Genomic DNA, 15,305 nt, shown 5'->3' on the forward strand with positions numbered 1-15,305 from the left:
AAGCACCTCATGTTGGAATATGTCTCCTACTGCTACCACAAGCTCGTGTCCTTTTCATTGATAGCTAATTCTGCTAGGGACCTACCGTAAGGGTTGAGCTGAGATGTTCTGCTTCTGCCTACCAACCCTGCACCAGAAAGGAGGAGCAGGCGGGGGAAGTCTGTTGAGGACTGGCTTTGCCAGCTGGCCCTGCCGGGCTGCTCCAGAGGAAATTTGGATGCAACAGTGCACGGAAGGCAGGACATCCTAGACTGCATTTCATTCTACAGTTAGTCTTTGATGGGGGAATGAAAAGGATGTGCCTGTACTGAACCAGCACCTACTTTATTTTATAGCTTACCAAACTTTGTATTGTAGTGTTCACATATTCTACATATAGATAAAACATGGGGAAAAACATGAAGTTATAAAGGGTTACCTGCTGCTTCTAATGCTCTCCGCATTTCATAGGAATTCATGGTACCAGACCTGTCTACGTCAATTTCCCGGTAAATTTTCTAGAACATGCAAGATAGTTATGAGAACCACAAACCAAAGCAAAACAGGCAGCAAGTTACCTTTGTGGTACGTGTTGAGTTGGGATGACATTTTCCAGCTCCATGCATCTAGTTTGGCCTTGGAAGAATCTCACATGTTTCTGCCTTAAATACCTAATATTTTGCCGTTGTCTGTGAGCTTGTTTGTAAATATGCCCATCAAAGCAGACTATCATGGACGCATGTTCTCATCTTACATTATTTTTGTATTTGAGCTGTCAAAAATCCAAGCCACACAACCTCTTCAGGAAACCCTTGATGGTGACCTTTGGGTGAGCCCAGTAATCATGAGAAGGCAAGGAATAGACCACGTAACTGGAAAAGTCCTTGTTACTGTTTTTTTGTTTGCATTTGCCCAGGTTTGTCTTTACTCATTCTGAGCTCCACTATGGGCAAAATTCCACTCTCCTTAGAAGTATTTCTCCACCTTTTAGAAGAAGTGCTGTACCTTTGAATGTTCCCTGACACAGACCCACTCTTGTCCCTCTCCCCGGGCCTTCTGATCTTACTTGGTACATCTGAATCTTCGTCCAGAGAATGTAGAACTCCTTCAGCCCCAGCTTGCCACTGCCATCCGACTGCCTTCAGTCAAGGAAAGCCCTTGAGTCTGGGTTCACTTGGGCATAGTGTCACCTGGTTTGTATTATCCACTGGATCATCTGAGGGTTTGCAGAAGGACCCCTTGCTGTTTTTCCCACTGGTCAAACCTCCACAGGTTGGAGGAGAGATTGGAAGAAGGCCGAGAGAAGAGACCACTGGCTCCCTGCTGACTGTGGTTGCTGTGCTCACTCCAGATCCTGCTACAAGTGAGCTATCAGATAGCATGAAGTGGGCTTCAGACAGCTTCTAACGACTGAGCCCACTCTGTCTTTTGGAGTATTTCTCAGAGGCCTTTTGCAAAGGGAGCTACCCTGCGTCCACTAGCTAAAACTTAGCAGAAGCTGGGACTGTCCCTTACTATCATTTCTCATTAAGTATCAGAAGCAAGGGGGAACGTGGATGACTAGTTTGCCTTGGGAACAGGCAGGCAGCACAGGAAGGAGCTAGAGCTGAGGGGTGGGAGAAAGCTCATGGAGGTGGACCCTTACCAACAAATCGAGGAGAAAATCTTAACCAGACAAAACAGATTAACCTGAGAAATATTATGGTTAGGGAATATTTTCCAAGGGGAGGTAATGGAAACACCGTCCTTCAGGAAGCAAATTAAACCTGCTCTGGGCAGACAAAGGTGGATGTATTGTCAGGAATTCCCTGTACCAGCCCCAGCAACAGGCTGGCAGGCCTGCACCGTGAGCTTATTGGAGTAGATAGGGGACTTGGTATCTGGCTTTCCTGTCACCCGAGGGTTCTCATGTTGCTCTAGTAAGGGAGGTCAGCGCTGCCAACAGACAGTCCTGCCCCTCAGCAGGTTGGGCATAACTGGCCTTTCCCAGGGGAGAGAAGGTGATGTGTGTGGATCTTTCCAAGTGAGAATGTTGGACTCCCCTAGTCGCTGTTCCTCAGGGCACATTGAAGGATACATCTAGCATATCAACCATGATTTTGCAGGTCTCAATGCTGAAGCCATCTGATTTGATGTCTTGGCCTGCAAGACAAAGGAAGTGTGACAGGAAAAGCGTCCTGAGTAATGCTGCCTAATAGAACATTCTACAGTGATGGAAATACTCTCTATCAGCTGGGTATGGTGGCTCACACCTATAAGCCTAATGTTCTGGGAGGCTGAGGTCAGGAGTTGGAGGTCAGCCTGAGCAAAAGCCAGATCTCATCTCTACTAAAAATAGAAAAACTAGCTGGACATTGTGGTGGGCACCTGTAGTCCCAGCTACTCATGAGGCTGAGGCAGGAGCATCAGTTGAGCCCAAGAGTTTGAGGTTGCTGTGAGCCAGGATAATGTCACTGCACTCTACCCAAGGTGACAGAGTGAGACTGTCTCAAAACAACAACAAAAAAAAAAGAAAAAAGAAAAAAATATTCTCTATCAGCATCTTCCAAATACAGTAGCCATTTAAATTATTTTAAACAGGCACATGTGGGCCAGTGGCTGCCATCCTGGGACAGTGCAGAAGATGTGGTACATTTGCCTGATTGCTCTGTGTGTGTGTCATGGGCAAACAAGGTGTAAAAAGTGCCTTTTAAATAAAAGAATGATAAAAGGCTGGGCCTTTAAGTGCTCACAGGGTATAGTCACCTATGGTTGTCAGACAGGGAAAAGAACAATGGAGAGCAAGTGTGTTCACCCCAGGCCACAACCTGTGAGAGGAAGAGGTTTACTTGAACTGTACATCTACAGCCATTTTTGGAGTGTCTGAGAAACCTGAGGACTTGGGATCTCCCTATGGGCTACTATCCTCTAGATGAGGCAAGTCCCACTTAGCTGGTGGTTGGCAGGTGGTAAGAGACCCCTGTCACAAATGTGAATCTAGTTACCCATAGCAATCATGAGGAGCCCAGCCCTTTTGTTATGACCTTGTAAAAGGTTAGAACCTTCTTTATCTCAAAGCTGCCCAACCCTTTCTTAGGTACTGGAACGATGCTATATCCCAGGGGCTGTGCTTGGAGCCCTTCCTCCAAAGGCTGGAGCCCCTAGGCAGCAGGGCAGCTCAATAGTCTTGTGGGCAGCAAGTGTTGCTCTCCCAAAAGGAGCAGCCTGACTCCAAGCCTGGCCTGATTTTTCCCCACCTCCCACCCCACCCTACATCTGTGCAGAAACAATGAGGCTTTAGTCTCCTCTGGCTCATGAAGGCTGCCTATCTGAAGAGCCCTGTAACCTCACTTGTGCCTGGTGGCCTCGAGAGTAAACCCAATCTTCTTGTCTTCCCTGAGAATTAAGGGAGGGAGATGCAGACCAGGGCCAGCCCTGGGGAAACCCTGCTGTGCCTGTCATCCCAGCCCTTTTGGCAGAGAGCTCTGGAATCACACAGCCTCTAATGCAGCCACAGGGCAGGGACCAGTTATCTGTGTTTCTGTGAAGTGCATGTTTCCAGCATACACTGAGACAGAAGACGTGGCTGGTCTTAGACTGTAATTTGGCTCTAAAAGGAAGATTTACTTTTATCTCCTGAGGTCAGGCTAGAAGCCATCTTGTCTGTAGTCTAAGGAAATGATGTCCCTAGGAGTCCATGAGACTTCTCGATGCATTTGTTTCTGATGTAGACTTACAACTTCTGATAGTGCCTAAAGCTCTGTCCACTGGATTCTGACTAAAAGCAGCATGATTCTTGTGATAATTGGAGGGGGAAAAACTGAGTGCGTGTTATATTTTCCCCCTTCCTCCCTAGAAGTGATCAACAACTTTGGGAAGCCTAGGCAGGTGGATTGCTTGAGCTCAGGAGTTCCAGACCAGCCTGAGCAAGAGCAAGACTCCATCTCTACTAAAAAGAATGGAAAAAACTAGGCATCGTGGCAGCAAGTCCCAGCTATTTGGAAGGCCTGCGCAAGAGGATTGCTTGAGCCCAGAATTTGAGGATGCTGTGAGCTATGATACCACAACACTCTATGAGGGCCACAAAGTGAGACTCTGTCTCCAAAAAAAAAAAAGTAGTTACAAGATGAAAACTATGGCTCTCATGCATTCTCAAGGCTCTATCCAGCTCTATGCATTCTGTATGGAAGGAAGCTTTCCCTTGGCTTAGAGCAGCCATTACTGGAGTCTCTAAGTCACCTGCTTGGCCCCTTGGCTCAGATGAAGTGACACTTCTCCCAGGAAAGAACTGGTCACACGAGGCATACTTAGATACCCAAGAAATGAGACTTTGTAATCCTTCCCTCTTAATTCAAGCATTAGATGGTCCCTTTATTTTTCATTCTGGCAGATCAATGAGATGTGGTCACTTTATCAATGATTCCCCAGTAAATACAACCCAGAAATTCAGGAACTCAGGAATGCCTCTGGCTCCCAAAATCTAAGCCGACACAGCTTTTTCTTGCCAGTTACCATAATGGTTGCCATTTGTGACATGGAGGCTTTGTGCTCGGCTTCTTACCTTTTCAGATACTCAACCATTCTTGTTTTGTTTTGAGACAGTCTCGCTCTGTTACCCGCTTTGAAGCATGATCATAGCTCACTACAACTTCCAACTACTGGCCTCGAGGGATCCTCTTGTATCCTAAGTAGCTGGGAGTACAGGTGCCCACCGTGATGCCCAGCTAATTTTTCTATTTTTAGTAGAGACAGGGTCTCCCTCTTGCTCAGGCTGGTCTGGAACTCCTGAGTTCAAAGGATCCTCTTGCCCTGGCTTCCCAGAGACAGAATTACATGCATGAGCCACCATGCCAGGCCTAGTAATATGCTCATTTTGCAGAGAGTTTATATAGCATGGTTTAGATCATAGAGCCAGTAAGTAGTTGAACCCTGGATTTGATCTGTAATCTCTGGGACCCTTGCAACCTTTCTTCTCTCTTGTCACATCACACAGAACCTCCTTTATCCATGTCTTTGGAGGCGGGGGTGGTGGGATGGTGGCAGTATTTACATAGGAGTTGGGAGCTGTGGATTTCCATGTTTCCTCCAGCAGGAGGAGGGGTTAGGAATGAGGGGACACTTACGCCTTGCTAGAACTCTTCTTAGGATAGTCTGCAACTCAAAGGCAGAAATTTCCGCATCCTGTGGATATGCAACCAAAGCAGTGTTACTGGCTCCCCATGGGAGCTGGACCCTGAGCTGGGCAGGAGCTGGACAGGGATGTGTGAAGCATTATGTGGCCCATGAATCTGCGTTTCTTTTCTTTTTTTTTTGAGACAGAGTTTCATTAAGTCACCCTCGGTAGAGTGCCGTAGTCTCACAGCTCACAGCAACCTCAAACTCTTGGGCTTAAGTGATTCTCTTGCCTCAGCCTCCCAAGTAGCTGGGACTACAGGCGCCCACCACAACACCCAGCTATTTTTTTTGTTACAGTTGTTAACTGGCCCAGGTCGGGTTTCAACCTGCCACATTTGGCGTATGTAGCTGGCGCCATAATCACTGTGCTACGGGTGCTGAGCCTGAATCTGCATTTTTAACCAGCCTCCAGGCCATGCTGGTGTTGTTGTCCCCAGACTACCCTTTGAGCAGCACAGACACAGCCTGGTGTCAGACACAGTGTTTTAATGTACTGTGTGCTTGAGGCAGTTTCCTCATCATTTGCTGTAAAGACCATAAATAACAAACACTCCACTCTACCCATGTTTGTGATTTTTCTGGATTTAGTTCTCCTATACTATTCCTCCTATCCCACATGCCTTCTTCAGTCTTTTAAACTCAGGTCTCAGGTTGTTTGAAAAAATGCTTAAAACTAGCTGTCTTGGCTCAGCGCCTGTAGCTCAGTGAGTAGGGCACCAGCCACATGCACTGAGGCTGGTGGGTTCAAGGCTGGCCCAGGCCTGCTAAACAACAAGGACAAATGCAACAAAAAATGGCCGGGCGTTGTGGCAGGTGCGTATAGTCCCAGCTACTCGCCTAGAGTTCTAACTACTCACCTTTAGTCCCAGCTACTCGCCTGTAGTCCCAGCTACTTGGGAGGCTGAGGCAAGAGACTCGTTTAAGCCCAAGAGTTTCTGTGAGCTATGACGCCAGGACACTCTACCGAGGGCAACATAGTGAGATTGTCTCAAAAAAACAAAAAACAAAAGACTGCCATCTCCAAGAACCAGCCCTGCCCATTATGTCAGGCAACTTACAACATAGTATTAGATTTCCCTGATCTTAAAAAAAAAAACCATCCAGCTCAGGAACCTCTGTTCCTTTCCATATTTATGTAACTGAGAGACAGGCCCCTGTTTAAAATGGAAACCGATTATAGTCATTGTGACCTTTTGGGGTGTGTATTTGTGTTATTCAACCCACTGGGAAAAAGCACGCTCATGGCTGCTTCCCTGGGGAATCTGGGAGGGAGAGGAGGGAGGTGAGGAGAGGAGCAGTGGAACAGACAGCACCTGCTCCTTGATGAGCCTCTCTGTGGCTAAGAGAAGAGAGGCAAGAGGAGCTGGAGGTAGATGCTGGAAGTACAAAACTTCCTACACATAGTGAAGAAATAAGACTTTCTCAGGGGACTTGTTGGGAAGAAAGAGGGCTAAATAACATCATTAAGGGCCTAAATGGCCAAGGATTTTTTTTTTTTTTTTAGGTCAGGGAAATCTAATACTATGTTGGAAGTTGCCTGCATCATTGAGATTTATTTATTTTTTTTTTTTTGTGGTTTTTGGCCAGGGCTGGGTTTGAACCCGCCACCTCCGGCATATGGGACCGGCGCCCTACTCACTGAGCCACAGGCGCCGCCCCATCATTGAGATTTAAAACCCTCTCCGCTCACTACATATTTAGGTGGAAATCAAAGGTAAGGGGCCCAGTTTTGTGGCTCAATTGGTATGGAACAGAGAAAATAGCCACAAGGTGAGCCCAGAAATCCTAAGGAAGGAGGAACACAGGGCCGGAGCTGACGCCAAAATGGAAGCCTCTGGCAGCATGCAGAGTCCTGGGAGGAAGTGGTGGGAGGAGTGAGTAAAATCTGAGTGAGATTTGAATTCTTCTTTGCTTTGGTTTCCTTTCCCCTTTAAACTGAAGTCTCCTTGAGAACAATCATTGTGTTTTCCTTGCATTCGCCAGAGTGCACAGCATACTGCACTCTGGAACACCTACCTCCCCTGCCAACTGGGCGAACAGCTTCCTGAATCCATCATCGATGTCATCCTCACTGACATCAATCTGAAGGTGAAGTGCAGAAACGGGAATGCATCAGAGTGATGGCAAGGGTCTGCCTCCCTTCCATGGCAGCCCTTTCCCCTTCAAAGTTCCCTTTTCTACCACACTCTTGGGCCTGAAATCTAATTTATTGTGATTGAGATTAAGGACAGTATGAAGAACTAATAAAAGGATTTCTTTTCAAGTTCAAATACATGAGAAGAAATATAAATTTATGTGAGAGGGAGTTATAGTCTAATTTCTCCCACAGGTATCTTCTCTAGCATTTAGACAAAGGGCCTTTTATGATTTATGCTAAAGGGGACCCAGAAGGATAAAGGCTAGCTGGAATGTTCTGGATGGATTTGGACAGTGGCTAGTGAGCACAGTGGCCAGTGTGGCTCAGGGAGCAGACTATTGGACTCCCCTGCAGTGCTGTCTCCTCAGTTCCAGGCTAGGGGCTTCCTAAACTTGGGGAATTATTTTGTTCTTCTCCTCTCTGTGCTGTCCAGGACAGAGTGGGTGGAATTCAGGGAGTTACAAGTACCTCTTCAACGTTGGCCTCGATTTCATCATCAACAGCTCTGGAAATAGAAATTATGCATTACTGGAAGGCAGGCAAGGGTGAAAAGGAAGTAATACAGAATATCTGCTAAAATTCCAGTGCAGGGCTAAATCCAACAGGGGGTGAATGGGAGGGATTTCTGTGCATCCCAAGTTTCTGTGATAACACCCCCTAAACAGCAAAAATAAAGGCAAAAATGATCTGAGGGAAGTATCATGACCAAAACAACGTGGGCAGTTCGGAGAGTTTTAGTTTTTGGTCTTTATCAAATTGCACTGTCTTTGCATGCAGTGTGGTGCTGGTACTCCTAGACAGCTCACTCAGTTCCTGGCTTTAAGGAACGGCTTTTAAGTTCCATTTGAAACGCTCTTGGCTAGGTGCAGTGGCTCATGCCTAGAATTCTAGCACTCTGGAAGGCCGGGTGTATTGCTTGAGCTCATGGGTTTGAGACCAGTCTGAGCAACAGCAAGACCCCGTCTCTAAAAATAGCTGGGCGTTGTAGTGCGCCCCTATAATCCCACCTATTCAGGAGGCTGAGGCAAGAGGATTGCTTGAGCTCAAGGATTACTGTGAGCTGCGACACCACAGCCCTCTACCCAGGGTAACAGAATGAGCTTCTGTCTCAAAAAAAAAAAAAAAAAAAGAAACTCTCTTTGCCATCCTGAGACTTGCACACTGAGAAGAATCATGCAGGGTAGATCATTGCCTACTTATTCCATTTTAGGTTGGAGAGGCAGGCAGCGTCAGGTCCTGTGTGTAATTTCAACTAAAGCTCCAGCAATGGTTAGGGTATTCTGTGCACAGCCCTTGTACAAGAGCAGCCCCTTCTGCCTCATAGTAAGCAATCTCAAACAAGGCTAGCAGGAGTCCCATCTGTAGGTCCGACATCTGGCAAAAGAAAGGAAAAGGGGGGTCGACACCCATAGCACGGTGGTTATGGTGCCAGCCACATACACCAAGGCTGGCAGGTTAGAACCCAGCCCAGGCCAGCTGAACAACAATGACAACTGCAACAAAAAAATAGCCAGGCATTGTGGCAGGCACCTGTAGTCCCAGCTACTTGGGAAGCTGAGGCAAGAGAATTGCTTACACTCAAAAGAGTTTGAGGTTGCCGTGAGCTGTGATGCCATAGCACTCTACCAAGGGTGACATAGTGAGACTGTGTCTCAAAAAAATAAAAAATAAAAAGAAAGGAAAAGGGGATCTGCTGGTGCTGATATTTGGGGTCTGAAACAGAAGGATTAATACCTTGGGCCGAAGAGCTGAGACTCCTTGGAAAATGGGGGTGTTCTGTCAGGTAGGGAGAGAATTGAGACTTCCCTGGGACAGGGAGGGAGAATACTGATTTGACAAAAGACAGAGTCATTCAAATGCTGCTGGATCATGATCCTATTTCCTTGTTAGTGAGGATGAAGTGGAACACACCAGGCTTCCTCCAAGGATCTTATAGCTGAGAGGAAAGAGCCCTTCTCCCATGATAAGCTTTTGCAGGAGGGAGCCTGTCAGTGACAGGGGAGCTGCCACCATGCTTGAGTGGCACTTACACAGTGGCTCACAGCTGCCCAGCATTGCTTCCTCTCTGATGTGCACTGTCTGGAGCCAAGGCAATTCCATGCTTCTGCTTCCAACTGCCTCTTCCCTGACACGGGCGAGCAGTGAAGGTGTCTGGCCCAGCCCAGTCCATCCAACACACTCAATGAGACCTTTGGACCTAAGCCCGTGGCCCAAGGCCAAAGGGGTCATCTCACACCTGGGGGCTTCAGCACAGACTTGACTCCTGCTCTTCCCAGCCCATCCCCCCACCTCCCCTCCATTCAGGAGCCTCCCTGTGGCCTTCCCATGAATTTCCTTTTGCTTACATTGTCCAGTGTTGACTCTGTCTTTGCCAATCAAGTGCTCAAATGAGCAGACATGGTTGAGGCAGTAGCTAAAGTGGCAGACACCACCATGAACTTAGGCCACCTGAACAGTGGCAGGAAACTATGATGTCAGCCAAAAAGGGTTCCCAAACAGACCCGGTGAGTGTGACAGGGAGAGATTCCAGAGACAGGGACCATTGAAATGGCCACTTACACCCTTAGTGGCTCTCCTAGGCGGGTGGCATGGGTAAGCGAGGATTACACCAGCACTGCCCACCTCTCTCTGAGTGATGGGACTGGGTTCATAGGTACTTTAAAATGAAAGTCACAACTTGATAATTCAGAGACACAACTGTGGAATTAGATTGTGCAATTCCCTCTCCCTCCACTCTTTCCAGTCAAAAATATCAGGAGTAGGGCGGCGCCTGTGGCTCAGTCGGTAAGGCACTGGCCCCATATACCGAGGGTGGCGGGTTCAAGCCCGGCCCCGGCCAAACTGCAACCAAAATATAGCCGGGCGTTGTGGCGGGCGCCTGTAGTCCCAGCTACTCGGGAGGCTGAGGCAGGAGAGTCGCTTAAGCCCAGGAGTTGGAGGTTGCTGTGAGCTGTGTGAGGCCACGGCACTCTACCGAGGGCCATAAAGTGAGACTCTGTCTCTACAAAAAAAAAAAAAAAAAAATATCGGGAGTAGCTTTTTTCTTTCTTTACGTGAATGTAACACTGAACATTCTTCAGTACAGAAGATCCCCACACTAACCCTTCCAGGTAGGCAGGTGTTATAGAAAAAGAAACTGAGGGGTCCAGAGCCCCCCATGGGCCAAGGACAGACCTGCAGACAGGGATGGGGAGAGGCGGGGAGAGAGAAGGCATTATGCGACCTACTGGTAGTCAGCTTTCTTTTCAGAGAAGACTCGGATGCAGAAATCTCCATCCTTGTTGGGCTCAAAAGTGGAAGGCACGAGGATATACTCTCCTGGAGGCAGCTTGAAGCGGTTGAGCACCTCCCGGAGGTTGATGAAGGTGTCTGACCGCTCCCTGGCCCGAGTGGTCAGGAAGAATTTTTTGCTGAGGTGGATGTTGGTCTGCCCGCTGAACTGGTGAAACGAGAGAGAAGAGCAAGTGTGGGGAGGGGGGAAGGCTTGAACAGAGATCATTATCACCCACTGAGGCAAAAAGATTCCAGTGGTAGCCTCTGGGTCATTCTAGATAAGAAGCAAACTTTCTACCCAAACCCTCTAACGCTCACTGAGGAACTCAGAGGCACAAGCAGCCGGGAGTTCCACATGCCTGAGCCCTGCCTGCAGAGACCTCCCCAGCCTTTCCCCTGCTCCTCAGCCTTGAAGTGACCCTGAGGGGTGTAGAGGCCACATGACAGCAATCAGTTTAGTTCTGTGTGATGTATGATGGTGGAGAAGAGGGCCCAGCTTCTAAACCAGGTATGGTTGGACCAAGGCTGGGGCAGGAACTCACAAGAAGCACCCACAAAAGCCCAACATGCCACTGTTCACACCTCCTTGCTGTGAAAGAACGGCACTGTGGCAAGTCAGGATGTGGGTCTACTACTTTAATGACTATGACACATAATGTCACACGGCCACCGTGCCTCCTATCTGATTCTGTTTTAACTCTGATTGTGAACCCAAGTGTTCTTGCACAAGCTAACTCATCTGGTGAGGTGGGCAGTTGATGAGTTTTACCAAAAAAAGAAACAGAACTGAAGTGCAAGAGAGGATGCACAACTTATCCCTGGTCACGCAGCCTGGGAGCTGGGTCTTCCTCTATCTGTGCTTTCATGTTGTCTAACAGTGCAATCTGTAGGGTTCATCATTTTCTCGATTCAGGCTTGTTTGAAAAGCCACATGGGACTCTGCGAAGAGCCTTCTGTAGTCCTCAGACCATGGGGATGTCCACCCAACCAAACTCCTGTGCTGGCTCTGCCACTTCACAGGAGGCAGCCAGCCCCACAGGGACTTCCCAGATACCTTGCTCTGAGCTTAGATCTAGAACCTAAGCAATCTCAGCAGGGCCTGGAGGGGGGCGGGAACTTGCCACAAGCCCCTGCCGGAGCTCCACAACATACCCCGAGCACCAGCCATCTAAGCCTCTTACACATGGGTAGACTAGAGCCCCCCAGGAACAGGACCAACGCATGGCAGACATACCTCCTCCGGAACCTGCAAAATAAAGGAGACACAATTCAGACCCCAGGAAAGCAGTGTATGAAAATGCCTTTGCTGCCATCTTCTCTTCTGCACCCTCTTTTCTCTGCAGCATTAGCAATATCCACTAAGTCAACAGAGTAATTGTTTTCCAAGGGACTCAAAGCAGCTCCACATTGAAAAAAAATCCTCTTATAACATGGCAGTTATGTGGATGAGCCCTTATCACCACTCCCAATTTGTAAAGCACAGCTCCAAGGCCAAGATGTGCGTTGACTTGTGCAAGGTCACTGGCAGGCTGCAGCACAGGCCATACTTTGCACCCATCCACAGAGGGGCCTGGGCCCAGCAAGAGATAGCAGCAGACTCTGTAAGCCACATCCAGTCTGTCTTTCAGCAAATCACCTTCCCTCTCCAGCCTCACTTTTCTCATCTCAAAAACAGGATCGCCAGGATCCTTCCCAACTCTGAAGCCCATGCCTAGATTCCCAAACCCATGAGGTGGTGGGTAGGTCTTAGGGTAGGCTGTGTGTTTGCATTTTCTTAGAAACTATTTGAGGGCAGCACCTGTAGCTCAAAAGGGTAGGGCGCTGGCCCCATATGCCAGAGGTGGTGGGTTCAAACCCAGCCCTGGCCAAAAACTGCAAAAAAAAAAAAAAAAAAACTATTTGAAATCCTCTGAATCTTTTTCAGAGATTGAGGGCTTGGGCCTGTGTGTATTTTTACAACTGATGATATCTGCCCTCTGCATTTAACAAGTGGGTAAACAGGTGTAAGATCAGTGTTCTATGACAGTGATAAGTGACCCCAGAGAGCCCCCTCCCCTGATACCTTGTCTAGGTTCTCTCTGTGGTTTGCTGGGAAACTGGCTCTTTTGTTTCGAAGACAGTCTCATTGTCGCCCTCAGTAGAGTGCTGTAGCATCACAGCTCACAGCAACCTCAAACTCTTGGGCTCGAGTGTTTCTCTTGCCTCAGCCTCCCAACCAGCTGGGACTACAGGCACCCGCCACAATGCCTGGCTATTTTTTGTTGCAGTTGTCATTGCTGTTTAGCTGGCCCAGACTGGGTTCAAACCCACCAGCCTCGATGTATGTGGCTGGCGCCGTAACCACTGTGTTATGGGCGCCAAGCCTAAACTTACTTTTTTACTTACTCTATCACCCTCGGTAAGAGTGCCACGTCATCATCAGAGCTTACAGTAACCTCAAATTCTTGGGCTCAAGTGATCCTCTTGCTTCAGCCTCCCGAGTAGCTGGGACTATAGGTGAGTACCACCATCCCTGGCTAGTTTTTCTATTTTTAGTAGAGGTGGGGTCTCAAACTCTTTTTTTTTTTTTTTTTTTGCAGTTTTTGGCTGGGGCTGGGTTTGAACCCGCCACCTCCAGAATATGGGGCCAGCGCCCTACTCCTTTGAGACACAGGCGCCACCCTCAAACTCTTGAGCTCAAGTAATCCACCCTCCTTGGGTGCCTCCCAGAGTGCTAGGATTACAGATGTAAGCCACCATGCCTGGCCCAAGAAACTGGCTCTTGAGGTAAGTTGAAGCCCTGATTTGTAGTCTTGCCATTTTCCATGGGTAAACACTACCCTCCACAGCTATTTTCAAGCTATCAGGACACTCTCATGGAACACATGGCCAAGAGAGGAGACGGGCACTCAGCTTTGGGGGCCCTGAGGAGGCAGCTCCAGCACATCCCTGGGTTCTGCCCTTAGACCAAATGCACCCCCAATCCAGCTACCCTATAGTCTGTCTCGCCGCTCTCTTTTCCCACTGCTAACCCAAGGCCTTGAAAAGTTCTGTGTTGCAGAAAGGGGTGGGGAGGGCCCAGGGACCCGGCATGCCTGCTGAGTTCAGGGTACTCCAGGCCCAGTTCCAGCCTGCAGGGGGAGAGAAGGTAGCCTTGGAATGACAGCTAGACATGTGCGTGGTGGGAGTGTAGGGAACTGGGCTTCAGCCAGCAGAGCCCTGGGGAGAGCACCATGACCGATCGTTCCCCTGTCCCTGAGCTCCCCCCATCCAGGCCAACATCTTTGTTGGGCTCTGGCCAATAAAGTCCTGCCCCTCAGTAGGCCCTGATGTGGTCCAGTAGAGTCTGTTCTTTGAAGTTGGTGGGCCAATCAGAATGCCAGGCCTGGAGGACATGAGAAGGGATGTGGGGGCTACCTGAGAGTACAGCTCCCAGGAGGCTGGCCATGGGGGCTGCCCTGTGTGAGCAGACGGCCCTGTCCCTGGGCAGGGGAGGTGGGCACTCCACTCTGCTCTGCCCTCACCTCGTAGATGCCAAAGCCAATGGTATGCATGTCCTCGCCCATCTTCCTCTGCCGCCGCCGGTGCTTCTGGATGAGCCCCACCAGGAAGGTGCAGCCACTCTCTCCGTCCTCCTGGTCCTCATCTTCCTCCTCCAGCTTGATCAGGTACTGAGGGTTCATCCAGAATGTGTCTGCAGCAGAGAGGGGCAGAGGGGCTCAGCTCTGAGCAGGCATGCCTGGGGGCAGGGAGATGGGGGAGAGCCCTGGGGCAGCCTGGGTCTCAGGGCTGGAGGCTGCAGGGAGAGGGAGGAAGATGAGGAGATGGGAAGAGACCGTGGGAGATGGAAGATGGTCAGTGACAGCAGGAGAGGTGGGAACAGAGAACCAGGGCAGGGTGGGGCCTACTGGTGGCAGGCTATGGATGGGGGGTGGCCTGGCCATGTCTAAATCATATGGAGCCCTAATTAGCAACTTACCCTTGCAGTTCTCTCTCTGGTCCTCAGACTGGCTTGTCTTGGGGACTGTTCTGTCACCCTGGGAGGCAGGGTGGTACCTTCCCCTCGCTGGGCTCTAATGTACAGGTGTGGGATAGGCCCAACTGGCCTGTCTGATGGGATGCAGATGTCTTCTCCCTACATAGCGGCCAGCCCATACAGGCCAGGACATCCTATGCACAAACTCAACTTCTTGTTCTGTGTCCTGTGTCCACTCAAGCCTGACCCCTCACCTACCCCAAGGTATTTCTCCCCTTGTCACTCCCAAAACCCATTTACAGGAAGGATTCATATTTAAGGGTGATTATGCTAATTGCTTTCCCATACCTAATGGGTTAAAACTCCTAACTGTGGGATTAAAGGCATCATCTTGGGTAGGGATTGGCAGTTACAGCCCTTCAGGCTGTTGCCTGGTTTTGCAAATGAAGTTTTACTGAAATGACCAGGTGCCCTTGCTTAACTATGGCTGCCTTTGGCTACAGCAGTAGAGCCGAGTAGATGCCATAGAGTCTGAATGGCCCACAAGGACAAAAGTGTTTACTATCTGGCCTTTCAGAGTTTGCCAACCCTTGATCTAGGAGGGGTATTTTTTATGGGGAGCAGAGGTCCTTGTGTCGTACTGGGGCACCTCTGGAACCACCACTTGGTGGCTGCATGCTTGAGGTAAAGTAGTGGAACTATACAGGTGCCAGGAAGCTAGTCCTAGCGTGACCACTTGCTCTGTGTTCTGGGATGCCACTTAGACCATGAGACTCCTCATCTCTAACAGAGAGTCAAAACAGGACC

General features: G+C 49.2%; 1 protein-coding gene across 1 annotated transcript in view; it reads right to left on the reverse strand.

Annotated features, from left to right (window-relative positions):
• CAPN2 (calpain 2) overlaps nucleotides 1–15,305 on the reverse strand; it is a 68,368-nt gene that overhangs the window by 2,648 nt on the left and 50,415 nt on the right. The window contains exons 10-18 of the mRNA XM_053604890.1: nucleotides 14,047–14,216; nucleotides 11,778–11,789; nucleotides 10,498–10,709; nucleotides 7,739–7,775; nucleotides 7,150–7,215; nucleotides 5,082–5,139; nucleotides 2,057–2,121; nucleotides 1,046–1,114; nucleotides 419–497 (exon numbers count right to left, since the gene is read on the reverse strand). Of these exons, the coding sequence (XP_053460865.1) occupies nucleotides 419–497; nucleotides 1,046–1,114; nucleotides 2,057–2,121; nucleotides 5,082–5,139; nucleotides 7,150–7,215; nucleotides 7,739–7,775; nucleotides 10,498–10,709; nucleotides 11,778–11,789; nucleotides 14,047–14,216 (768 nt within the window). The remainder of the gene's footprint in view (nucleotides 1–418; nucleotides 498–1,045; nucleotides 1,115–2,056; nucleotides 2,122–5,081; nucleotides 5,140–7,149; nucleotides 7,216–7,738; nucleotides 7,776–10,497; nucleotides 10,710–11,777; nucleotides 11,790–14,046; nucleotides 14,217–15,305) is intronic.

Source organism: Nycticebus coucang, chromosome 10, assembly GCF_027406575.1.
Source record: "Nycticebus coucang isolate mNycCou1 chromosome 10, mNycCou1.pri, whole genome shotgun sequence".
Taxonomy (NCBI): Eukaryota; Metazoa; Chordata; class Mammalia; order Primates; family Lorisidae; genus Nycticebus; species Nycticebus coucang.